At 42.4% G+C, this 27114-nt stretch overlaps 2 protein-coding genes across 2 annotated transcripts; both read left to right on the top strand.

Annotated features, from left to right (window-relative positions):
* Positions 1 to 1976: 1976 nt before the first annotated feature.
* On the top strand, positions 1977 to 10250 carry LOC144469405 (uncharacterized). Its single transcript, XM_078179631.1, has 4 exons — positions 1977 to 2000; positions 2427 to 2506; positions 3583 to 3839; positions 10111 to 10250. The coding sequence occupies exons 1-4, from the start codon at positions 1992 to 1994 to the stop codon at positions 10152 to 10154; spliced, it is 390 nt and encodes a 129-aa protein (XP_078035757.1). The 5' UTR covers positions 1977 to 1991; the 3' UTR covers positions 10155 to 10250.
* On the top strand, positions 10125 to 24714 carry LOC144469403 (facilitated trehalose transporter Tret1-2 homolog). Its single transcript, XM_078179629.1, has 8 exons — positions 10125 to 10294; positions 19805 to 19934; positions 20012 to 20147; positions 20617 to 21073; positions 21155 to 21404; positions 21488 to 21694; positions 21767 to 21959; positions 22089 to 24714. The coding sequence occupies exons 1-8, from the start codon at positions 10275 to 10277 to the stop codon at positions 22343 to 22345; spliced, it is 1650 nt and encodes a 549-aa protein (XP_078035755.1). The 5' UTR covers positions 10125 to 10274; the 3' UTR covers positions 22346 to 24714.
* The last annotated feature ends 2400 nt before the right edge of the window (positions 24715 to 27114 follow it).

Raw genomic sequence — 27114 nt, 5'->3', positions numbered from 1 at the left:
TGACCCCTAGGGCATGTTTCAATCAAAGGACATAGTATGATAGTTGTATAAAACTCGCAATGTATAAATTCCTATAGTAATGAACATATTGTAATTGCTTGTTCGCACAAATATTTTCATCTGTGTTGACGATGTCCGCAATCTTCTGATAACAAAAGCATCCACCAGTCATTCCCAATTGTTAACGAATCGTATGATTTTGATCGGAGAAACGGATTAATGGGGGCTATCAATTTTTAGCGGACTCTTTAACCACTGGTCATGCAGAAGCAATCGAAGAATATTTCGATGGTAGATAGCGATCGATCCATTGAATCGACAGTGAGAATCTGGGTTTATCCGGTTAACGAGGAGTACGAGGAGGGCCAATGCTTGAGCAAAGTATTGCGCGGAGAATTTGCATGCTGAATTTATTTTGCTTTTCTTTATTTACTTTATCCAATTATTAATACTATTATTATATGCATAATAATATTTAATCATTTTCTGTCTCGTTACTGTTCTTGCTTTTGCGTTGTATCAGTCTTACATGACGGCTCTTGGTATTTTTTATTAACACACGTTGCTATCACCATGTTTTATTGTATTCGATAAATGCATCGTTTTTATTACATAATACCAAGATTGATTTATTAGTTGAGACTCCGTCTTTGTGTGCACTTTTGTGAATCATTGTGATAAGAAGATTATCGGGTTCGCTATGAATGAAAAGAAGAATGTTTTCTAGATCGAATAACCACGCAAAAGTTTTAAAACACGACTTCCCATCTAGTACATCGGTACGTTGAGTAGACAACAGTGTCTTCACGACAGATCCGTCATTAAAAAGTCCGCCACTTCACCTGCACTAATCTATTATCGTCCTCTTAAAGTATTACATTATCAGATATACGCATGCAATAAATCGATACGTTTCTCAACCGTTGAAATCATGAAAAGTTACGTGCATCGGCGCAACTGGGACGTAATTGAACAACGGACAATATCATCAAGCGACCATAGATCATCCTCAATCGTCTCGGTGGTTTTTTAGTCACCTCTGCAGTTTTATTACCTTTATCAACGTCTGAATACATTTCTCATTTGCACACTCCAATGTCATCGCAATGTCACCTTCGGGTGAATTCCAGTGACACTTCTCGCACAAGTAAAACGCTGTTAGTCTTTTGTATTCGTTTAATGAACTTTTCATAAAACTGATAATTGCAACTACTACGTTCTTGGGAATTACAATCGCTCTTTGAGGAGCATACTTTTCTTCACTGTACAATCTATTCATCTCTCCGTAGCGTAAAAGTCATTATCGATATCCGTCTTACGGATCTCCCTCAGTTCCTGTTCCCATCAGTTTTATGGAGAGTACACCTACCGATTCCGCCAACAAGGCGACCCTGAATAAATGGGTTAAAGACCGCCAGCCTTTCCCCGTTCGTTTTCCGAGTGATCTCAGACGCTGGGAGACTCGTCGCGGATCGTCCACCTCTCGCGTTGCATCGCGACGGTAATGCAACCAACTCAGCAGGCCTCCTATGCAGAATTCATGCACACGGTGGTCCGTGGAATCGGCGAAGCTGAGAGTGTCCACGTGATTCTCACGCCTTCGTTTCATTTTGCCCCCGTTGCCGTTTTCGTAACGCCGACCAGTGTGCACGTGAACCTCTACGTGTTCTGACGTCCAACATCTGTAAATCACACTGACTTGTCGTCTGCTAGCTCAACGGTAGCTGGACAGCAAGTTAAAGCTTCTTAGGATAGAATCTATTTGCGGCGGTCTGGTACTTGTCGGATTAAATGCTGATGCTTGCTGTTTGCATCCATATGGCTATTGTCTTCCGATATACTGTGTCAATAAAATGGTTTCATTTTATTAAATAGCCTTTCGTTTTCTTTTAGGACAGTAGCATCTTTTCATGTACTTCTTGAGAAGTATTCTAGCAGAATGATGAATCTTGGATTATTATGGCTAGTTTCGCAGATGTACTTCCTGAAAAATGAACAGGGTAAATAATCTTGTATATTTTATGGGCAAAATTGCTTAGCTGAGCAGAGCTTATTTAGAACTATTTAAGAACTATATCTGTACTTCAAGTATCCATTTGTTTTGTTCTTCCAGAGACATAGTATCATTTTTTGGAAAAATGACTCCGATTCATTGGTGATCCCTTTCGAGAAAGTGCCATTTTCTTGTTCTTCCAAGTGTCTTTTCTGAAAAATACCACTAAATGAGAATCTGTGCGGCGAATGATTTTAAAAACAATTGCAAGGAGTAAAATTCAACAGATCGATGGACATTAATATTATTGAATGATCTAGATGTTTCGAAGGCTGATACGTGTTTGATTTCTCAGAGCTATGTCAATGACTTTTCACTGAGTCGATGATTACTTCATAATTCCTGCGATAGCACTCATTTCCTGTTTTCGCAGCTCTTGAATGAATATGGATTAACCGATGATGCTTCTGACATATGGAGATTCATTGCGGCGGCACCCTTTTGCGATCATAGGTAACGACTATGCTAAACATTCTTGGAACTCTTCCAGATAGCGCGGAGAATTGATATTTAGAAACGATGGATCGAATGGCACTCTGGTGAAGTGTAAATCCGCAGATGCTTGTGGAACGATAAGATAACTTCCGGGGATTATTCTTCGAACAATAGATCATACATTTAAAACATTTGAGAATACAAAAATTTCGTTCCGCAAGGGTGTTGAAAAAATCACACGGCTCGGAATTTCGTCTATAAGAAGCGGGACTTTTACAAGCATAGGATTCCATATTTATCAGAGAGATGTGAAGAAGTTTCTCTTTTTACTCTGAACAATAAAAAATCGTTTTCTATTGCCTCGTGAAAGAACGAGAATAACTTTCCAAAAGAACTGCGCTAAAGTAAAATTGAAATTCGTGAAGGTCGAGTCAAAAAGCTCGACGAACTTTCACTAAAGTCAAAGTTAAACGCTGCTACTTTTTGCTGCTCGTCATTTCGTGGTAACCATGGTCCAATGTTTGTTTCTGCAGCTTTCTAATCAGGAGGAAACCTCGGACAAAAATAACATTGTAGCGACTATACCGGCTGCGAATAAAATCTCCAAACGACGTTAATTATTAACCTTTCACGGTTCATATTTTTCACACGAGTATAAGCAAGGGAGGGTTAAATCGATCACATCGAGCGTACCGCACGCTCTTCGCCGTCCCCGCTCAACCAAGGGGTTGAACGCCCGTAACTCCGTACAAAATTCCAATCTCCACCTAATAAAAATATCTATACATTCTCGAAAGCCTGCCAAACACGCCTGCGAACTTCATGATCGATATCTCTCATCTTTTCCGTTCGAAAAAAAATTGTCAAATATCGGAATACCTCTCTAAAGAGTTTGCAGTCGCTTCGAGAATGCGTTCGCTAAGGGTTGAAATGCAGCAGAAATTGAAAATTTTCGCAACCAGGAGGAAAACCAGCTCGGCCATCGTAGGGAGGGGTAAATCGATCTCTTTGTGGGCACCGACACCGACACGCCGGCACGAGGCAGTCGACGTCGGCCAGAGACGATCGACCGACGCTGCTTGTGTCGTTTTCAGGCTTCAGTCGCGAACCAACCATCGCGCACCGAGCGTCGTGTCCGTGTTCGCCGTCGATCCAGCAAGGTTCCTGCTCCTTTCTACCAACCAACGAAAGCAGCTAGAGCCGCCGAGGGGTCCGACAGAGTCAGACAGAAGAACCCGCCGTGTGCCCGCCGTTTCCGACCTACGAATCCTGTCGGTCCGTTTCGGTGCGATTAGGCACTGGAACTTGAACCCGCTCGCCGGCCGAAGTGCCACAGACACAGATTCTGAAGGTGAGTACGAACCGTTTGCTACCTTATTTACACAGTAGGCCCCGTGTACACGGAAGCGAACCGGATCGAAACCGCTCGAAACGTTGCGCCGATAATAGGTGACACGGACACGGACGTTGACTTTCATCGATCCCTCGGAACGAGACGGATTTTGCTCCCCGATCGTCGAACCGCTCTCTTTGTGCAGGGACCCCGGTAAGGTGGAACGATTCAAATATATGGAAGCCGGCATTGACAGGCGTCGAGGGATATTTGCAATTTAACGAGACGCCGCGCCGGCTCCGATTAACCGGGCTCCTACCGCGGCTGGTACAAATTGTTTGAAAATTGACGGCAGCTGTTGTCGGGAAGCGGCGAGACTGCGGGATGAAGGATTCCGTGTTGTTGTTACTCAGTCCGTGAACGTTCCTCGACGAAATTCGGCTTAGCTCCGTTAACAAACTTAGTGGACGATTATCCGTTGGAATTATCTAGCTGGTTAAAAAGTTTTCATGAATTAGTCTGCACGTTTAATAAGTTAGCATAGAGAGACATTTTTCTGAGCGATCCACTGTGAACCAGATTTCTCAATCTTTGTGACGAAAGAATATTACTTGTAATTAACTGAATGGAATCAAATAGACGTAATCTACTCAACTTGTCTAAAGAATTAATTTTAGAGTAGGTTTTCATTTTTCAATATAAACAAAAATGTCAGAAAGTAATCTACAGATCACGTAGAAAAATACTAGGCTAATTAGAGCGATCATGACTCTCTGTTTCGTTCAATTAGCAAAGAAGAAGAGTCAACAATCGAAGGATCGGGGACAGAGTTTCTCGAAACGAAAATCGTTGGCGTTTTGAAATTACCTGTACACATCCTTGCGAAACCGAAAGGAAAAGTCGGTCGAAATTGATAGAGCAGTCGGTCTCGAGAACCATTCGCATCCTGAACGCGTTTCACGCAGAAATACGGACCACTACCGTTTCAAAAATAGACAGGCTGTGCGATAGGGAACCACGTTGGTTTCGACGGCTAGGATAACGTCTCGCCACTTCGAAATCACTGTCTGGTTTATTTTGATTGCGTCCGCCCGGTTCGGTATACAGGTTGCCCCGAAATTAGGTGACCAGGCCATAAGGACGCGTTCCCCTTGAAGAAACAGACAATGCTCTCTCGAGGACCGATTCCACTGTTCCATAGTTATCGTGGAGGACGCTTGCTCTTGAAATCTATTTTATCAAACAAAATGTGGAAACAAAGGCCAATTAATTCTTATTCTCGTTCTGCAACAATAAAATGAAGAATGCAGGTGGCTACCGGTCTGTACAAAATCTGATCACTGTTTAAAGCGATAGAAAATTCTGTGACGAATTGTTATAGAAGACTTTGACCTTTGCAAGCCACTTTATCAAAATTATAATCAAAGAGGCAGTATTAACTTTCAAGGCTCTGCCGCTTATCGCGGCTTCCTTATTTCTGTTACAAGCATTTGCATATTTGCAAAATTAACGGCCGAGAGCATACAATTAACCCATTTGCATCATTCGCAAAAGTGGAAAATTGTTCCAAGCCCGCGATGCAAATGAGCCTGATAGAAATAACTGTCCGGGGTTGTTCCAGGTGTTCGGATAGCCCCTGACATAGACGGACACTTCAACGCGGCGATAAATACCACGATAAAAAGTATTTACAAACCGAGAACTTAAGTTTATAGACTCATTGCGATAAGAGTCTATAAGTATCGCGCAACCAGTGTTCGCATTAACGTTACACTCGCGACTCGTTCCTTCTTTATCTTCTTCATCTGCAACAAATACACGTGCATCGGGTTGACGGTCCAACTGCACCGACACGCGAAATCTTAAGCGATCGTCGGCGTTACTTCCTTAGAAATAGAAACATCGAAAAGATATCGTTTCACGCGCAAGAGATAAGAAATCACCGCCAGAATTCGACCGCGGTGTAAAGCAAACGATTCGATAACCCTTGAATCACATCTGCGATCGTTTTCCGCCGCGTTCCGTCCAACGAGCGACGATTTTCCTCACCTATGACCCGACGGTGTCTACACAATAGGCCGGATGGATTGTCTGGATTTGAATGTCGGTTTTTACGAGAAATTGTTGATTCAACGGGCCGCGTAAGTAGTAGCACGACCGGTCTCTAAAATATAGCAGAACGCGAACCGGTTCGAACAGGCCTCGTCGAATTCCTGCGAAATCTAATAGAAAAATGTGGCGCGATAAGATACGATCGTACGCTTCCGAAATAAATAGATTAACCGTGTATCGGACAAGTGTAGGCTTGTATCGCCGACGGCTTTTTCAGTCAGCTGTTCACGCGGATACTATGAGGCAATCGCAATTTATGGAGCTGTTGAGTCATTTTAGCGATCCTTTAAGTTGTAATAAATATTTTCAATAGCAACGTAAAAAAAGAAACAGCCAAGTTCGTTTTTAATTTGCAACAGACAATTTAGAAGGTTTTTCCAATGAGTCCATCTTGGATTCATTGTTCCTGGATGGAATTTTTTAATTATTTTCAGCTTCGTAACGAACCAAAGAAAGACAGAGTATCTAGGGAAATATTTGATGGTTTTTCTAGATGCAAAATACTCGCGATCGTAATTTTCCCCAGATGGTTCTGTGTTTACGATGGTATTATCTGCTGGTTACTGCGTTCGCTTAGTTTTCGAATCGCAGCGTTTAATGAACCGTTGAATGAGCAACCACTGGAGAAATCATTCGAATTCGTCACGTCTCAATACCAGACGATGATAATGTGTCGCATAATGGTCTCGAGTGCCGGATTAATCTTGTATCGACTAATCAATACTACACAGTCGAGATAACGAGTTTTATTAGCGACAATGATCGACTGGCAATTACGACCGTCAGATTACGTTAACCCTGAAAATATCGACCTAACGGTGACACACGAAACTGATCGCTCACTATTTTATAATGGGATGATTTTTTAAAGATGTTATTCGGAAGACGCCGGAGACACATGTTTACTAAACTATAATTTATCAAACGGTATAATTTGCTGGATAACAAGCAGGTTGAGAAATTATTCTAAAAATAGAAATTGGTTCGAATGATAAAAAAAAACGACGTTTCTTTAATTTTTCTGTCCGAGGCTATAATAGGAATTTGTATAATGCATTTCGTGGATCTCGATGACGTACATGCATACTGAAAAATTTAGCGACACTAATAATTATCGCCATTGAAATATATTACAATATCTTATCGAATGGAGAACAAAGAAAATAAATGAGAAAAAGCACTGGAAACGCTTCGAGCGAGCAAATATAGTTGCGAAGATAGCGATTAACAGGAATTGGAGAAAAAGACAATGTTTTTTCGCTGAATCGGAAACGGGAGATCAATTTTATGACGATAAGCAATTGCGATTGTGTCAATACGATCGATACGATTGCGAAGTGCAATATTCCCGTCTACATGCGCCGGCCAATTGTTTTGTAACAGCAACTGCGGGGCAAAATCGATAAGCATTCTTGGCTCGTAAAATTCGATAGAAAGAAAACTATAAAACACAAGGCTCGACAGACTGGTGCGCTTATAATTATTGTTCATGTACGGCTATGACGTTCGGGTAGGTAGGAAAAGTGCGTTCGACGCGCCTTTGACTTTTATAAATCCAGTTAAAAATTTATCTTCCCGCGAAAGTCCGTCCTCGGTTACATTTAAAGGTTAAACGCTTTTGAGAATCGAACTTCGCATCGAATAAAAAGACAATGGGTTCGTTCCAATCGAGCGATTGGAAGTTTCGTTTAACAGATAGGAGATGCGTATCGCGATCATTGATCGAATTGTGTCGCGTCCGCGAATCGATCATCGCGTCGGAGACGTTTCTCGATCGACGGCCAATATAAAGGAATGATCGTCGGTGTTTGTCCTTAATTGTAACACACGTGACGAGGGACTTGTAGTACGCGGACCGTTTATGCAACCGGGCGCAAAGTCCCTCCGTGTCGATTGTGATTCATTGTCGAACGATTTCAGGAATTATAGGATCGCCGATGGGTTCGATCCGTGGAAATAGATCAGAATTCAGGAAACGATCGGCTAAACGTGTGGACAGATAGAAAATGCTCGCTTTTCAAAGATCTTGTTCAATCTTTGTCCCTTTGTGATCGGGACTAGCGATGGAGACGAACGACTCGCGAGCACAAGCAAAATTGCTATGATAATTCCCGTGTATTCGTTTAAAATAAAGAAACCTCTTGCTCTTGCAATACTGTAAAAATATCGAAGTCAAAAATTCTTCACAATACCCTCGTTCGCCGACACAGCGATTACGTCGTTATCATGGTGAAGTTAAAAATATCGTAAATTATACGGCACGTTTAAAACAAACGGACATTTTACTACCCGCCAGTGCAGTAAATCTTATGCAACTAATTGCTCGTTGTTGCTAATATTTCACCGCTTTAGTCGGACGTCTCAAAAATCGGTCAGAGTTAAGAAGAAAAACCGGCCCGCGCTTCGGTCTCCGCGCGAGCCATATACTTTGTCGGACGATTAGGCTGCTCGGGGAGTAAAATTAGAGGTCGTAAAGCAGATAATTTCGGAAAGTTTGCCTGGAAAAACACGGAAACTGAGGAACGAGCGGCGCTCGCTGGAAACCGGAGGAAATCTTTACGAGCGGCGCACGCTCCCCATTCTAATTACGCGGAGAATCAAAACGAGATTAAACATATTCCGCAGCTTTTACGGTCCTATTAAACGAATCAACGGTTTAATAGCTTGAATTTTATCGAACGGGAACGGGGGACAGGCGAGAGGTCCTCGCGGCTATCATTGGTTTCCAGAGTTCCATTGAAACTCATCAGCGCGGCAACTATTTTCTTAAATGAACCAGAATCAATTTAAATTGACGCTGAGACCGGGCTGGTCGGTTTCCGGTCACGGACGGTATCCGCGGCTTCGTTTAAATTTATCAGGAGATTCAGCGTTCTAATCGACCGAATTTCAGCTAGACACTTTTACTCGCCGATCCATCATCCGCATCGTCAATCTCTAAACGAGACTTTAACGACTGTGTCTTGGACTCGAGAGGCAAGCGAAACTAATAGCGACCTGAACTTTTACGGAGAACTATGATTAGGAACGGAACAGTGAGTGAAAATAAGAAGTTCCAACGATTTTATTTCTGGAAGAAACGAGCGCGTAGAACGCAAAAAGAATCGAGACGAGGAAAAAGGATTTTTATTTTGTATCAAAATCCGCGGTCTGATTGTGTCGATTAAAATGCCATAGAAACGCCAACGGGCCTCGGCGGTTAATGTTTGTCCGGCATCATGGAGGATCTGTTTCTGGCGATAGAAATTGAACACAATGATTTGTGGATATTGAATAAAACGATCTCAATGGACTTAAATTGTGTTCGGGCCGGTAGGCGAAGTTCTCTTCGGCAATGATCGATCAGCGGATAGCGGCGCACATGGTTCTCCAAAGCGCCGCGTAGAAAGTTAGTGTCCTGCCACGGAGGCGGTCTCAGCTACGAAATTACGGTATCATTAACTATGGTATTCCACAGTCTCCTTCGGAACATATGTTCGTGACCACATGTACCCACTGCACGGTGAATTATTCAAAGCAAAGATACCTCTGTTTCGCGACGTTCAATTCCGCCGGGTTGCATAACTTACGAATTAACTGTTGCCATTCGTCGAATCTTCGTCGAATTCGTTGGATACGCATTCGACAGATTGCATCCTGATTCTCGTAGATCCTAGATATTACTTCGTTAGACTTGCTTTAAGTAGCAAAAAACTTATCTTCCCTCTATGGTCCAGACACTGTTGGAATGTCCTCTTCCTTTTTGTAGTTTGTTCATGCTTATCATCGTTCAGTTCCTTTGTTTCCAGTCACGAGAATTCAGGCGGACAATCGTGACTTGATTTCTCATCTCTGTTATAATCGAATTGTTCGACTCACGTTGCATTAATGGTAAACACTTTTGTTAGCGATCATTAGGTGCAGAGTATACTCGTATCCACTCCAGAGCGTAATAAAGTGGACATCCTCCTTAGCAATGATTTCCATAAAAATGTGCAGAGCAATCGTATTGCAACTATTAGTGGTAAAATAGACTCGTCCAGATCCCGGACAATTTCCAAAGAATTCCGAATCGTTAGAGATCGCGTGTGCCACGAGCGCGATTCCTGTTCCTTTATCGGTCTGACATTGAACGAGACGACAAATAGTGGAGCGGAATCGACGCGATTATACGTCAGCTGATTTTTTTTCTTTGCAGAACGTAAGATGGTGACTGAGTGCGACAGTTTCGTTCTGAGCTGACGAGGTGCGCGTTTCGAGGTGAGGTCGGAATTGACTAACACGTTCGAAGGAAGAAGGGGGAGTAGCGGTTCAATCGCACAGGCATTGAAGCTGTTGCAGCGAGGCCCATAGCAAGAAATCATGGATCCCTATTCGTTGAGGTCAGTATATCGCTACGAACGCTATGGGGTGGCCTGAAAAATCCTACGTTAAGATCAAACCTGTCATTGCACTTTCATGTTCGGTATACTCCCCTTCTTGCACCTTGCTCTTGTTCACTTCATAATTTCCTCGCGACATTGGTTATGCTTTCGTAACTTCTTGATTTTTTTTTAATTCCTACGATTTTTTCTCGAGCTCCAAGATTTATTTTCGAGTTCTAGAATCCTTCTGGAAGTCCTGCAATTTTGTTCGCGTGGTTTATAATTTTTTTCCAAGACCTACGATTATTTTACATTTAGATTAAAGTTAAAAATATCTTTGGCATAATTATGACGAGCCTAGGCCACAGCTGCAGTAATCTGTTTCTAGAACAGTCTAGAAAAATCTTTACGGCCCATCATGCCTGCTAAACCCACGGAGAGGCTGCACAGGCTCCCCAAAGGTTTTTTCCCTTTCCTTTGTCCTGAACGTTGCCTGTCGGCAGACGGATGATTCAGGCCAGACTATCGAAGGATCCCATGGCAACCTCTGTCCTCCTCCTTTCTTCGCCATCGTATGCACATTGTGACCTTTCCTGGGACGGAGTGCATTATGGCGCGATGTTTGTCACAATGGGGCCAGACAATCGCCGCGTTCAACTAGTAAAATTCCCTCTTTTGTCGCCGGCATGGGAACGTCGTCCATCGTGCGTATGAATTCGTTCAATGATCCTTAATAGCATTTTCATTGAACCACGATAAGCATGGTCGAACTTAACAGCAGTCGTTGCAAGTGAAATGACTGTGCCGGACGGAAAATTTCATCATCGACACATTAGAACCAGTTTGTCTCGTCTTGCAATAGTTTTACCAGAACAATCAAGAATAAACGTGAAGTCTAGTCAATTAAGATGAACGGTTAAACACTGTCGCTACTAACATCTACAAAATTATTCCAAAGAACGCCGTCGTCAATTGTCGCAACATTTACATTTGCATGGCACAAATTGCTCCGCGGCTTTCACTTTCAATTACGTTTAGAACTTTTTCGCGTGAGGAAATTGGTTAATTGGAGTAGCATGCGCGATAACGACGGCTTCAAGTTGAAAATGGAAACTAGAAACGCGTCGATAACGCTAGCCAATTTGTTAAGCGAGCGACAGAAAAGCTGGCCGAAGCGCAGCGTCAGCTAAACGACTAATCGTTTTAATTACGTGTTCATTATCGAGCCGTAATTCTAGCCGGCCGAGGTGATGCACGATCGGTCGAACCATTGTTCAACGAAAACCGATTTTCAAAACTACTGGCGTCGGTCGGCCGGCCGATCGAGCGGCTCCCGTTTCATAATAGCTCGGCGTGATCGAGGATTCTGGTGATGACACCATCTCTCGATCCCGAACGAGCCCGACACCGCGTTATTGTGATTCCTTCGCTGTCCTCGAGCGAGTTTTCGAGTTTTCGAAAGTGTCCTTCGTGCGCGGCGCTCCTCGCTCGCGATGACACCGAGCGCGTCGCAATTGGCTTGTTCTAATTCGATTAGCCCCTATACATTATACTCTCTGATGGCCGTCACAAAGGATCCTACTTTCTGGGTCGATTGTTCCAATGAAAATTGAAAGTGGCGGAATGAAAATGAAAATTGAATCAGCGCGGCGCGAAGAGCTTCCACTTCAAATATCTTTGTGCACAATGAAAATTGTCCGCATCGATTTTTATGTCACGAAACATGCTCCTCTTACAATAGTTCAACGCACGCGTCACTCTATGCTTAAAGATTTTAATGTAACGTGGGCGACTGTGAGCTCATTTGTTTAATTCAACCTGATTTCTTTCAATTGGAAAATGTATAATACTTTCGGGTTTGCTTCGCTGCCCTGCTTCAATCATAGTTATCGTTCGTACGGACAACGACGGACATTGGAACATCCTCTGATTTCAACAGGTTTATACACACTCCGCTTGCACGAACGCTTTGGCAAGCGTGGATGAAACACAAACAAATAAAATAGAGAACTCGCCGGGACGGTGCCCGTATGCTACGCGTTGTAAAATCGTGACAGGAAGAGCTGTGATCGATCATTGCGAAAGTAACGGCCCTTTTTACGACGTAATGAATTTGTCAAAGATATGAGATTTAGCGGAGTAACGTGATGATGTCATTCCACAAATAAGAAATCTGAAACAAATGACGAAGCTTGTTTTATCGTGCGCGACACGGGTCAGAGATTTCAGACCTCAACGGATATGAATATTAATCGATTTTCCTCACTTAAAATAAAATGCCACTTTGCTGTTATCACCATCCGACCTTTAGAATACATAGCTGTAGACGCTCGATGAATACACAGAATTCCTTTGTGTATAGTGAATCAATGTCGAAGTAGTTTCGATCAGCATAATTGCGAAAGTGGCAGCCTGAGGTTAACGATAGAAACAATCCATAGATAGTAAATGCCCGACTCGTAGTGTTTTTCCAAATGTCGAACTCGTTGTTCAACCGGAATGTTTCACACCTTCGAATTGCCTATCGTTTTCCTGTTAACAAACGGTTAAACATAATGCTGATTAAATGGCACAGAAAATACTCGATAACATTTTTAATCAATTTCATCGAGCAGCATGTTGGCTGGTTATTTAAAAGTATTAGCACATATTCATAATCGATTTATTAAGGGGACCAACAGTTTAAGAGCAGTATAAGCTGAAAAAGATATTGTAATTAGGTTAATGGCAATGTTTTAGCGACCGTTGTCCGGTGACATAAACTTTCCTCCGTGGCGAATACAATAACGGCGAAGGAATGAAAAAAAGTGTCGCGGTTCGAGCAGCAAACGAGCGTACTCAATTTAATTTTAGCCGCGACCATTTCGCGGCCGTGTTTACGAGGGGCCGGAGTCGGCGGCCACGAGAGCCCATTTTGGAAATTAAAGTCACACTTGGTTGTTCCATCGTCGGCTCCCCTCGATTCGCTGTAGCACGCGTCGCAAGAACAACGACGCAATAATAATGAGCTTCGAAACACGAGGTTCAACGGAGTTGACGATGAAAAGTCATCCAGATAACCGCTCCCACCCGTCCGATGCAAATTACGTTGCGAATTCAGCGAGCACGAGCACTCTATCTTTCTTTTGTCCTTAATTTCCGATATAAAAAAAAACCACGGCAACGATCTTCCGAAGCTGTTTTCCCATCTGGCATGGAAATCGTTCGGGAGAATGTCTGCTTTTGTTTCCATGCAGTTATAAACTGTGACGTAAATTTTTACGTCGTGCTCTTTTATTTTTGACCTGCCGTCTCTGACGTTCGGTTCCTCGAATCCGCGACAACTTTGGTGGGAACAGATCAAAGCTGTTTGATTTCTTCACGATCACGTGATTGGGAGATTTTGGTTTTTCCAAGGATGACATCGTCGAACTCGCGTCATCGATTAAAGAATGGGAGTGTTTTTAATGACGATGGATCGATTTCGGATACAGAGAATGTTACCGTGATTTTTAAGGACCGACATTAACGTCTCGATTACAATCGATTAATCTCTATGAGGTCAGCAATTTTAAGATTCTATATCAGAAATTGATGTCTCGCCACTCATAAGGCTCCTACTGTGAATGGATCAATCACCGTAATTCATTTACAGATTAAAGAAATCAGAGATCGAACTTCCCCGCGGTAAGTCTCGTCTTATCGCTACTCTAAATTATCACATCTCATGACAATGACACATTACATTGACCCTCAAACGTCTGGCTTTTTCGCCGGTATCTTTAAGTGTACGACACGATAAATTATACAAGAAATCTCTCGCCTAATTGATTCTCGAAAGCGCGCGAACAAGAGTCGATGAAAAATATGATCGCATTGTCAGATATCAGCTGACAGACTGTTTTGTTTCCTATTGCCGCGACAGAGGACCGAGGTCGCGAGTCGCGCCATACCTCTTGCCATTTAGGCGAGCTCGAGTGGGCACGCGTTGCTTGTTTAGGCGAAACAGGGCGTTCGACCGACACGCAGAGAAGTACACGGTCTGAAGAAACCGATTGAAAAAAGTCGATTCAAAAAAACGTCGCGCGAAACGTATAATTCCTGAGAAAACAATACTCCGATATCTTTTCTTTTTATGTTTGATTTACTCGCGGAGCGTCATGCTTCGTTAATAGTAGAGAGTTCTTGCGATACTGGTTTCTAAATTGCTGTTTGTTCATTCATATAAACTTCTGAACTTTTAAATTAGATTTATAGAGTAATAGTAAACAAATAGAGACACGATGGACGACCCAGAAGAGTTCTATAAAGAATCAAATACTTTTTGTTTTTACGAAAAAGAATAATGTCATCCTGGCCCACTTTTGGGATCGAATAAACAACTGTGCGACGTCAAAGAATCGATGATAACACGTCATGGACATCGATCACGAAGTCATGGAATCCGATCACGCACAATAACACCCGCGATATACATGATTCTGCGCGATAGTGATCGTGCGTGACGGAAATCGATTAGTTTTCGGCGCCTTTCACGATACTCGCGCGAAAATCGTATTTACCGCCGCGAGCGGCGTCGGAAAACGTCACGCAAAAGGCAATGATGCCAGTGTTCGCTGCACGTGTCTCTAATGATGCTATTCTTAGGGTGTACGGGTATATGATTGAGTAAGCGGCGGCGCGTTAAAAATGAGTGTATGTATAAAGACACGTGACGATCGTTTGGTGAAGATCGCGTGGGAACTCGTTCGGGTGACGGAATCTCGAACGCATTATGATAAAGACTGGCCCGAGGCTGGCGAAACAACACCTTCTTAGTCGAGATTAGATAGTGCTCGTGTCTCGGTCGTGCACATGCACGACGCACCCTGCACTTGCCCACAGTACGTATCCTGCACGTCGTCCTGCGATTCCTCGAACCGATTCGACACTTTTCTTATTCGTGTTTTCCACGGAAATCGCATGTCATTCTATCGTAATGTTCGTGCGGATTGCGTTACATGTGACTTCTGTGTGAAATAAGTGCATCCTCTCGTAGGTTATACGGTGTTTTTGTACATAATTGGTATCGGTGCTAAAACACCAGCAAGTACAATCGAAGTGTTCCAAATTTTGGAATAGGTGAATCTGAAAAATGTTGATAATACGAACGGATTAAGACAAGAAACAAGTGACATTGAAGAAACAAAAGTATTAAAATAAAGTCTTATTACCATAGGGCATCCGAATTTGGATGCACTTCAAATCGGAACTATTTAAATCGGTTTCACCGCATCCCAAAAGTTCTGCTTTTGATTTGACGGACTGGTAGTCTGTTTCAGCCATATTTCATTCACTATGTGTACGTAAAGTCCAGTCGTGTTTGCATATTTATGCAACGCGAGCGAATGAAAGTGCGAATCGGAAAAAAAAGACCGAAGTCGCCGTAGTCATTAGTAAGGCTTAAAATCCGGGCACGAGGAAGTAGCCTCGTTTTGACAAATTATTATTAGACCGTCGATCGGTGACGTTGTTGGTCGTTCGAGGAGAACTTGTTGGTTGAATACATTTGCTCGTTTCGCATCGATGCTTATTGGATCATTCATTTGACGCGATCATTGGAAAATTGAGTAGCAGTAATATGAAAACGCAAGAAGAATTTGACGATATTGTTACGCTATTTCCAGCTTATTAATATCATTCAAAGAGACAATTTACTTTCATTTAATTTCTATTTGGTGCTAGCGTCTGCGAGCAACTTTATTTTGCACGATGATCTGTCGTCTAGACATCGCGATGAATTCTTCATTCCGAAACCGATAGTCATGTGTCAACAGATCATGTATTTTAGCAGCGGTATGACTTGCGCGCGTTAAGTTAATCGAATGTGACATAATTTGGCGCGAATTATACAAACGGCGGACGTAAAATTCCGCGTGAGTTTGCGAAAAAGATCGCTTTTTATTGGTGTATCCTTAGTGTTACAAACATTCACCTGTTCGAACACGGCCCCGAAGAACCAGGTCTATCGTCTCATGTAAATAACGTTAACGAAATATTTAGTCTGCGATAAAATCGCGATTGCTTCACAAGCGTGATCCGTGCTCCAGAAAATTACTTAACGTCGGTAAGGGAGTCATTAAGCAAATATTATTGATAACACCGTAGCGTGAAGAACGTAAAAAGGAAAAATTTTCCAAACAACTCGTTCAGAAAATAGAACGTCACTTTTCTAAAAAGTCGAAGTTACTGGTGACGAGGAAGTGTTCCCGGCTTTCTATTTCTGTTTCGTGGAAAAGTAGATAATTAATTTAGCAATTCCCGCGCCCTCCCGATAGAAAGAGCCTCTTGATCGGTATTGGCCGCCAGCTAATCATGGTAACGAGTTTACACGGTGACGAGTGACTGGTATCGTGGATAAAGATGCTTTCGAAACAGTCCTCGTCGAGGCAGATCGATAGAAAAGGATCGCGTCGGCCGAGAGAGGTAAATATATTGGGTGTCAATAAAATAAACACTGAAAGAAACTTCTTTTTCTCCCGGTTACTACTGTTTCGATCCGACAAGCACGGCAAGAATTTAAAACGATCAGATCAAAGCGAGCGTGCAAACAATGTAGAAATTAAACTACTGGAAAATAAAGATCTAAATGCAAGCAGATATAGAAGATAGAACGAAGTTGACGATAACAAAGTAGTTAAAAAAGAATTGACAGTGACATTGAGAACTATGACATTAAAAATTAATTGTATCTAAATTGTCGTCTGTCAAATGATATATTGCTATCTACGAAGGAGGAAAAGAGGACGTTTTTTCCATGTCAACATTACTAATTAGTCAACGAGTCGCGTCGTCGACTAGTTACAATCCATTTCTTCTCTCGATCGCAGCAAAGAGAATTACGTAATTGCCGCGTGCACTCTAAAAAATTGATCGCGCGCTGCTAAGCGAATTAATCTGAATTAACAGGGACGATCCGGGCGTCGCGTTAGGAATTATGCAACGCCGTTCCGTCGCTTCTACGGTCAACGAAATCGTCGAATCGACGCTTGTTAATTGTCCGGCCAGTTAATTCCGACGAGTTAAGACCGAGCGGCTCGGGCAAGAAACGTTTTCCGGTTGTAATTAAACGAGCCGCGTCGCGCCAAGGAGAATCATACGGGTGTCGTTATCCTTCCTTGGAATTGCGACGTCAAATGAGTGATAAGAATTATCTAGCCATTGATAGTTTCATTCAGTGCATGAACTTTAATTTGCATTTTACTTGTATCGCGCCCACGATTCCAAACGTTACAAATGAAATCTGTCATTCGATTGATAAGAAAACTACTGTAGCCTCCCGTTAACATATTCGCTACCAGCAACAAAAATTCGTGACGTCCGCGAGTTGATTTTATGCGTCTATGTAAAATCACAGCGATCTATGGACCTACGTGCAAAACAAAAATTGCCCACAAAAAGAAAACGGATAGAAATCAATAATCAATAAGTTGCTACAACTTCGTTTGTCACAATCGAGATTCGTTGTGCTCTAGTGAAACATTTGAACGATTAACATAGACAGTGATACGGTAATTTTCTAGATCCTAACAGTGCACCCAATTAAAGAGAAATACGTTAATCATAGTGTACCGATTACAAGTGTTTGAAATATATGCTATATCTCAAGAAAGTTCGCACAATCAGAGGAAGTCCTTGTTATATAAGAAACTAGGAGATAGACTATGAGATAGAGAAGCCCCCATTATGGTCAGCCTGGATTATATAAGAGGGGCAATTTACTCCAGAGAGTATTGATTTGCAGTAACATTCTCGGCTCCTCAATGAATCCCGTATCCTATGGAGCAGGTTTCCCTTTTGGAAGTACGATAGAACTGGGTAAAATATCCGACGGCGAGCCTTCGATATAGACAGAAACTTTAGAGATTGGCGCAAATAGCACGATAGCCTGCCTGGATTTTCCCATCCGGTGGAAGAGGTTTTCTTATCGATGATGTAATCACATTGTATAAAACTCACCACGACATGGGGATACACGCAGTGTATATGTTCCAACTACTTCTGTTCTATTATGCAAGAGCTTTAGTTTTTTCCCTGAGAATCTTTCGCTTTGGAAGCTCTTGAGCTCTTTTGCAAATAAAATACTAAACGGAGAAGAACATTGACCTAATAATATTTCCTGACTAAGTTCTAATCTATTATTACACTACTTCCTCATTGCATTGAATTTTAAAAATATTCCAAAGTTCTTATCAAAATTCCTCTTCGCGTGGAAGATGCCCAATCAGAGCAAGTTCGTCGAAACAGTACGCAATCGTGAGACAGCTTGTCGGATCCTCTTATAGCACCGTGTTATTATGACGGCTTGTTAAGTCTATCTGCAGCGCGTTCAATGGTTGTTCCGGAGAGGATCCACCGTCTGCGGTCATCGGTCGATTTAAGTTGCATCAACTTGTCGCAACAAATTGCCAGCTGCCATAAATCTACTTGTAATTAGCCGGGGCAGACGTAAACACCACGCGTTCTCGATAAACTGGCTTGTCCGTTTCCGTGATGTCACCGTTACGAAAGCTCGTTGTCGCCTCGGCGTTATAAGTCTGACATTGCGGATATTCGGTAGAGGCTGGTATCCGTCGCCGATTTGTGAATCAATTCACCGCGATATAGTATAATAGAATCGACACGTACGAACATGATATCATGGTGCTGTGCGCAACGATGTGATGATGTCCCGTGAGGCTTCCGCGCACAGCCTTGAGGCTTGGCCGGCGTTTAAAAATTCATACATATGCACAGCTGCGCGGGAAAAATGGTAAATCATCTTGTCGGGGTTGCCTTTCCGTTCGGTCACGTGCTGGTTGTATTATTATATTATTTTCCGATGTTCTTAAAACTCTCGTGATGAATGTACGATCGATAGACCTAAAATTGTTTTAAAATTGTATAATGCATTTCAAAAATTCATATGAGTAGTCGTAGCTTCACTGTTTGAATTTTTCGTAATTGAATGTACGCCTACACATTTCCATAAAAATTGCAGAAACTTGCAATAAGCACACGTGATTGTAAACCTATGCTCCTAGAGATCTGTTTATAGATTTTCTAGTTAACAAGTCTTTCCTCGTTTCGATCACTTACGTCAACTGCCAGGAAGACGGCAAGAGAAATCATCAGCGTACTCTTTACATGTTTATGGCCCGAGGTGTAGATTCTTTAGCCCAGAATACACACACGCACACAATATCAGTAAATGAGCCCTGCGAATATTTAGAGATTATTTCTACTTATCTTCATCTAGATTCCGTTCATTCTCTTTACAAATTAGAACACAGTTAGTCGTTCTCTTCGACAGACAGTGGTGCATAGAAATACTGCCATGATGAAATCATCGTTATTTAGGTTCCTTCTTTTCTAATTGCTTGTATTATGTTCAATATACATACAATAAATGTTAGCTCAGTTGCCAAAGAGCTCTTCGTGTTCCGGAGCGTTCAATCATACGATGAAACTTGAAAAAGACTTGAGAAGTTGTCGGTTGCCTTGAGTAAAGACATCCGTTTCCTATTGCAGTGTTGAGCGTGAGGCGTCGAAGAACATCGAGGAGAACGAGCGCGAGTGCTTCAAAGATGCCATCGTGTCGAGTAGGAGTCTCAATAAGGGCTTCGTGGAGAAGACCAAGCTCAAGAACGCGATACCGGAGGTACAGATCTACGCGATTCGGACCGATCAGTCCGATCATCCACTACGGACCAATTTTCTAATCGAATATCTATGCAGATCGCCGCCTGCATCATCGCCGCGTCTTTCCACATACCGGTCGGCCTGTGCATGGCCTACTCTGCCATTCTGATTCCACACCTGGAGGCCAAGGATGCGGAACTGTATGCCACTCAAGAACAAACTTCCTGGATAGGTAAGCAACTTCCGCCATTCAATCTTCAATGACGATAAGTCGAGTAAAGATCCAGGCGTAGTTATAGTCTAGCTTGATCAAGACGATGACACAGTATCTGGTACAGCGAAAGCGATAATCGTCGCGTTTCATGACCGCTCGATGACTTCATTGTGATTCTACGGTAGGAGAAGACAGACACAATGTAACAGTTAGATAACAGCTGATTGGACGAGTATGTTAATTCAACCACGAGTTTGCACTAGAGATAGGACTATTTCTCTTCTAGAAACTCGGTGTAGTACGCCATCTTCGAATAGACGATAGAGTTTTTATCTGGAGGCTAATCGGGACAAGTGTCTTCATCGACGTATGATTTGTCTCGCCGCTACACACACCACTCTAATGATGCAGAGGTTCCAGTTACGATAGGAGTAGCAGAATATCCAGAAATACTATTCAAACAGTGGTTCTCTAATCAATGTTCCAGCTAGCGTGGTGGTAGTATCCGCACCTATTGGCTCCATGCTAGGCGGTTTCCTCATGGAGACGTTTGGAAGACTGAGAACCCTACAACTAGGTGCTATCCCTTGCGTCGCGGGCTGGATCCTCATCGCCCTTTCGACCAACTTTCCCATGTTACTGTGCGGTCGCCTGCTGTCTGGCTTAGCTACCGCGCTGTCAACTTCACCTGCCATCGTGTACATCACCGAAGTCGCGCGGCCAGAGCTTAGGGGATCAATGATATCTTTTGGCCCGACCTTGGCCTCCTTCGGCATGGTCCTCTCCTACTTGAAAGGTGCTTACATGCACTGGCGAGTGGCAGCATGGATCAGTATCATCTATGCTATCGTACCCATCGCTTTAGTACAATTGTTTGTCCCTGAATCGCCGGTGTGGCTCGTCTCGAAGGGACGCCTTACCGAAGCGAGGAAATCGATAGATTGGTAAGCATCGTTTGTCGAGTCCTTTGCTCTTCCAATTGTAGAGATTGTTGATTTAATTTTGCTCGTTACCGTTCTACCTAGGCTGTACAGGTACGAAACTAAACAGGGTCAGAAGGATGCGGCACAAGCACAGTACACGACCATAGTGAAGGAGAACGAAATCAAGTTGAGCGAGCAGAGGAAGAGCAAGCACGGTAGCGCGTTCCATAAGATGCGGGGATTCATGAAACCCACGGGCTGGAAACCGATGACCATTCTCTTCCTGTTCTTTTTCTTCCAGCAATTCTCCGGCATCTACATCACTCTCTTCTACGCCGTCACGTGGTTCCAAGTAAGTCAGCGATATCAACAATATGGAAACGTGATCATATGTTAGCCTGGGCACCGGTCTCGCAACAATTATCTTAATTCCAGGAAGTCGGGTCAGGTGTGGATCCATACATAGCTTCGATTCTAGTCGGCATTACTCGTTTCTTATGCTCGATGGTGAACACTTGGCTTCTGAGACGGTATAAGCGGCGGCCACTGTGTATCATCTCAGCCTTGGGCATGACTATCTGCATGGGCGTTTCCGGCTATTTCACTCTAATGATTAGAAACGGCGACCGTTCTGGCTATTGGGTATATATTTAGGATGAATCACTGACTTCCACTGACCAGTGGAATCGCAGTTACACATCGCTTTTCGTCTAGGTTCCTGTGTTCTGTCTGCTGATGTACGTGTGTACCTCGATGGTGGGCATGCTGACCATACCTTGGACCATGACTGCAGAACTCTTTCCCACCGATATCCGAGGCATTGCTCATTCCATCAGCTATTCTATAGCCAATTTGCTGATGTTCGCCGCTCTCCAAAGTTACAGGAGCTTGCAAGACTTCCTGGGTGGTACGTAGAAAAGGAACTCTGAAATCGCTTAGAATGATAGAGCAATGTTAGCTTGCGCAACCAGAGTAACCCTTGATGTGAAATTCCTCACTCATACTCAACTCATAATGTGAAATTCCTGATCGATAGGATCCTATGCGGTGCAATGGTTCTTCGCCGGCGTGTCCATTGGCGCAGCCGTGTTCGTCTGGATCCTCCTGCCAGAGACTCATGGCAAGAAGCTATCCGAGATCGAGGAGTACTTCCACAATAACTTCCTGGCGATGGGAGCAGAAGCTAAAGCAAAGAAGGCTCAGCAAAGGCGAAGGCAGGGAAAGCAGCAAGCGAAAACGGCGGTCACGGAACCGTTGAACCCTGCCAGAACAAAAGCTCCGCAGAACGTATAAAGAAAGGTATTGAATCGCACGGGCTGGGACCGCGACGAGCAATTCCTGTATCCGTGATGTAGTAATCGTAAGTAACAACTGGTTCGTTCGACACGTTGCACAGGGATTACGTTCTTTAGGTAGTCTCTGGAGAACGAAAGAGAGTTTTATGAGCAACGCGCACCGATCACCTCTGGTATCTTAACTAATGTCGATTATAGTGTACGGAGTCGTGGGTAGTGTTCAGAGAACGCGTTTTTACGAAGCTGCGTAGTTTCGTACTTAAGCTTCCGCTTGCGCTTCAGTTATCGTTTGGCATCGATCGTCTTGTCAAGTTCGAGCAAAAATTCTTGGAAATGAAACGGTGATGATGTCTCCACTTTGTACGATAACGAAGAACTGGGCTAGATGATTGATGATGCAGTGTGACAGATTTTGTACTGCCAGAAGGTGAAAGAGAGGGGAAAGCCGAAAATGACTCTACACGCGACACACAAAACAGTATTACATGTTGATCTGATACAGTCTTCCGTGCAATTATCCACGGATGGCCGTAGAAGAGACGGATGAAGATTCTTCGTGCACAACGTTGTCTACGCGACGCCTAAGTCACACCTTATGCGTCGCATCTATGGTGATTCGTCGTTCTCCGTTTACTAGGCGGACAGAGCATTCCTTCCTTGGAAATCGATTTAAACAACTTCGCTGTGATCTAACAATATTCGCAAAGAAAATCTTATGATAGGGTATATCGTACCGACCTGGGCATGATTTGCACTGGCTTAGTTTTAAACGAAGTTTCATCGAATGGCGCCGAATCATTCGGTTTGGTCGACAGTGATTTACGTTGTAGTACATTTCTATGGAAGATTTTACCGAACTATTTTTAACATATAAGCGACACAGTCTTTAATATAATTAATTAATTAAGGTATTAGTCTTCATTTCGTATTCTCATTGCCCAGGTCCGGTGTCTTGTTTCGCCTTCGAATGATTTAGGTGCAAGATGCCTGAAAATGCGTGGATATTAGTTTGATATTGCGTTTGAAAAACATTTGTGGAAAACGGTAACCGCCCACTGATTCGTGTCACGTATATTCAGGCATCCTGCCATGTGCACAGGTGCTATGTTCAGTGAACATCTACCTTCATTTCTTCGGCTTACGGACTAGTTTCTTTCTATCGCACCTATCCAGTTCAATAGGTACTTAAGAATACGACCCTTTGTACATCGTTTACTCATGTCTACATTTCTCTACATTTACAAAATCAGCCGTTTTTTCGATACTTTTGTAATGTGTTGTATACCAAATATTTGTGGTTGATAGCAGATCAACTGGACGCACAGTGTGCTTTTTACATGTTATGTACAAAAAGAACTGTAGAATGTGGTCATTAGACTGTGGGGGTATATAGAAATCCTGGTCCCATGGGGGACTAGTTTAATCAAAAAATAGAATAAAACTGTGGCTTCGGGATGGCGTCAAACTTTCTTGAAGTGTTCTAATATGCTGTGTTCACATGTGTACATAAACTGTAACACCATGAATCCACAGTCTAGTAATTACATGATGAGATGTAAAGCAGACCTAATGTTGAATGTTATTTGTTTATTGTACAAGAAGAATATAATTGTACCAGCTGAATCTAGTTCCTAGGTCCACCGTAAAAGAAAATCTAAAAGAGCGCAAGAAGACAATAAACACAATCTGTAATCGACAGAATGTTCGGCAAAAATTTTTCAAAATTTTAGGACCATCTTGATCTTCTGGAAATCCTCGCGGACATTCTACCGCTGACTAAATCGATTGTATTTTTATTAGTTGTGATAATCTCGTAATCGATGGACCAGGTTAAACGAAGATAATCGATAAAAATAGTGGCCGGTCGTTACTCACCTTGTCGGTGCGAGATAACGTCGCCACCTGCAGAACTTCTGGTTGATCTTTTTTATCGGCATGGTCCACTTGTCCGTAAATCGTTTAGGGAAGGTACAAATCCATGTGGTAAATAAATCCAACCAAATTCTCGATGATCGTATCAGGGCCACCTGGAAAGGACGGGCTCACGATTATTCATGCATTAGGAGAACAGACAACCATTAACTTAATTTTCAAAAAAAAAACATTGGACAACTACGCGTCGAGATTTTTGGTTCGACAAGTGCCTTTCGTTTTTCAAACTGTTCGGTAATTATTTGTAATATAAGTGTGCGTGCTGTGCGAGCAGAGTAGCGATTGTAATTAACGTACTATACTTTGTATCGTACTATACGGCATGCTTGTATTCCTTAAGTATACATGTACGCATGTACCTACGTAAATATGTGTATACCATTGTAAAATTTCATAAAATGTTTCTAATAAAATTGTATTTTTGGAAACCACAAACGATAAGATTCTGTTTAAACAATCGAAATAATCTATGGAATGGTTTCTTAATTAACTTTTCCAAAACAATGACAATTTCAGGTGTCAACTACTCGCCCTGAATAATCTGATCTAACTACTGTTTTGGGGCTGATTACTGCAACTTTTTGAGTTAACAGGCTTTCGACAAGCAAAGTGACAATAGTTTTTATACACCTGCTACCGATATCCTCATTATTTATTGATATATGCAAATATATACGGACCTTTGTAAAATACGTTAACCCGCTAAAGCGGCTGCCAAACTTTTGCAATTTGCCACCAGAGGGAAACGCTGATTTTTCGGTGGGGAAGAGATGCGCGCGCAACTGAGAAACCACGCGTTCAGTTTCAAATTCAAAACGATATCTTCAAAATAGAGGAACAGCACAATTAAAATTGATACATTCTATTAAATGAAAGCAACGCATGCGATGTTTATTGGCGGTCCAAGAAGTAATATACAAACTGAAACGGTTTCAAAGTATACGACAATTGGCTTTATTCAGACGCGAATCCGTCAACTGACTAACAGAAATTAAATACGAGATGTAATTACATGAGCTCCATAAATGTACGCATACGTGTATAGCATATAAAGTCGACATTTAGTAGTAAAGTATATAGGGTGGGCCAAAATTGATAGCACGGCCAATATACATGTCACGAAATAAATAGAAACAGCACGACTCTTACCTAGCGTTTGAATATGAAATTTTTCAAGAACTGATGCCGACTGTTTAAACAATTTGCACCGCGAACATGCACTCCGAAAGGGAACCAGAACGTATTCATATATCAGTCCATTCCTGTCCGAGCCACGAAATTCAGACCACCCTGTATATTCCAGATGAAAATCTTGCAACGAAACATTATCTTAATTGCAACAGTTTTGCAGCAGTATCGAGTATTAATTCTGTTTATTTTGATCATGCTTCCATCTCCGGAAAAGGGAGTACGCTAACTACGATCGACTAGCTGAGAAACATAGTTTTAACGTTACGGTTAACAATTAAAAGTAACAGAATAGACGAATAGAAAAAATGAAACCAACGAAGAAACACACGATACTCTGAACACGGGACTAGTGTTTTCAAATCTCGTTTATTGACAGACAATACGAAGCAATCGACTATTCATCGTTCGCATATAAAATATATTCTCTAAACACTAGTAAGATTAGCGTATTAAATACGTCGGCGATTCAAACAACGGTACATATTGCGTCTCGTGAATTCCCCTTTCCTGCTTGGAAAATCGATAGAAAAACGATCGCGATCGGGATAGAGCCGGGGAACACCGAGAGGTACACCTATATAATAATAATAATAATGGTAATAATATTATCTGTGCGTGTCGAAAGTTACGAGAAACGAAAACCGAGCAAAAAGAACGAGCCGGTCGATTCTTTCACCAGAACAGAATTAATAGCCATGTCTGCGGTGCAAAAATTTCTCGTTAATCCTATGCGTTATACACGATTCGCTTGGACGCGCTCGAACGAATATCATTACGAAGCAAAGGATCGGCACAACTTCACCCGTGCAAGAATCAATAGAATATCGAGACGGTCTTCTTCTTCTTCATCTTCTTCTTCTTCTCCCCTAGTTTGGAAACCCGAGAAAACGATGCTCCTACGATTTATCGTTCTTTTCTATTAACCTCGTATGCTAATCGTTTGTCGACGCACGCGACGCCACAGAAGCGTATTCCTCTTTTCTTTTTACATCGGAACGATTTCTCGCGATCGTGTCCACACGTTTTCCGCTACTTCGTTTTTTCTCATTTGATGATACCGAAGTAATTATCAGACCCGTGGACACTGACGTGAGAACGCTTACGATGACCCCTTTTTCAACGCATAGATCATTTCTTAAATCTTTGGCTGCCCGGAGTCTGTACTTTTTAAAAATTAGTACGACAGTTTGCGATCTTCAGTCTTCTGCCGATTCGAAAAGTCGCTGCGACCAATCTTCCAACCAGCAACGTACCTTGTTTTTTAGTGCTAATTTTTGGAAAGTGATCTGTCGACATACGAGACCCGTGATCTAATCATAGATCGCTGAAACGAATGAGAAAATATTAATTAGACTTTTACAGAACTCGAAATGATCTAATTTTGACTGATGAAACGAAGACTGCACCAACGCTCGTAGTGCATGATGAATTAGAACAAGTCTCGTTAAGTGCATCAATAAGTAATCCACTATTCTGTAGTGAAAGAAAAAAAACTGATTCGCTCATGAAGAAATCGACGATCAATACTGTAAAGGTCGTCATTCATTGAGAATCACAGTTTATAAGTAGAATGCAGATCTTTATGCGTATTCTTACTATAAACATTTGAAGAGGGGAAACATCTTGCGACTAGAAGAATTCATG

Source organism: Augochlora pura, chromosome 4 (assembly GCF_028453695.1).
Source record: "Augochlora pura isolate Apur16 chromosome 4, APUR_v2.2.1, whole genome shotgun sequence".
Classification (NCBI taxonomy): domain Eukaryota; kingdom Metazoa; phylum Arthropoda; class Insecta; order Hymenoptera; family Halictidae; genus Augochlora; species Augochlora pura.
This window is presented reverse-complemented; position numbering and strand designations above follow the sequence as displayed.

What these genes read in the sequence shown, in the direction of transcription:
- LOC144469405 (XM_078179631.1), top strand. An exon ending in GCACCCTTTTGCGATCATAG is followed by an intron (nt 2,507 to 3,582) that starts GTAACGACTATG and finishes TGTCGTTTTCAG; the next exon opens with GCTTCAGTCGCGAACCAACC. An exon ending in CACAGACACAGATTCTGAAG is followed by an intron (nt 3,840 to 10,110) that starts GTGAGTACGAAC and finishes TTTTCTTTGCAG; the next exon opens with AACGTAAGATGGTGACTGAG.
- LOC144469403 (XM_078179629.1), top strand. Translation starts at nt 10,275, where the DNA reads ATGGATCCCTATTCGTTGAG. An exon ending in AGAACAAACTTCCTGGATAG is followed by an intron (nt 20,148 to 20,616) that starts GTAAGCAACTTC and finishes TCAATGTTCCAG; the next exon opens with CTAGCGTGGTGGTAGTATCC. An exon ending in GCGAGGAAATCGATAGATTG is followed by an intron (nt 21,074 to 21,154) that starts GTAAGCATCGTT and finishes CGTTCTACCTAG; the next exon opens with GCTGTACAGGTACGAAACTA.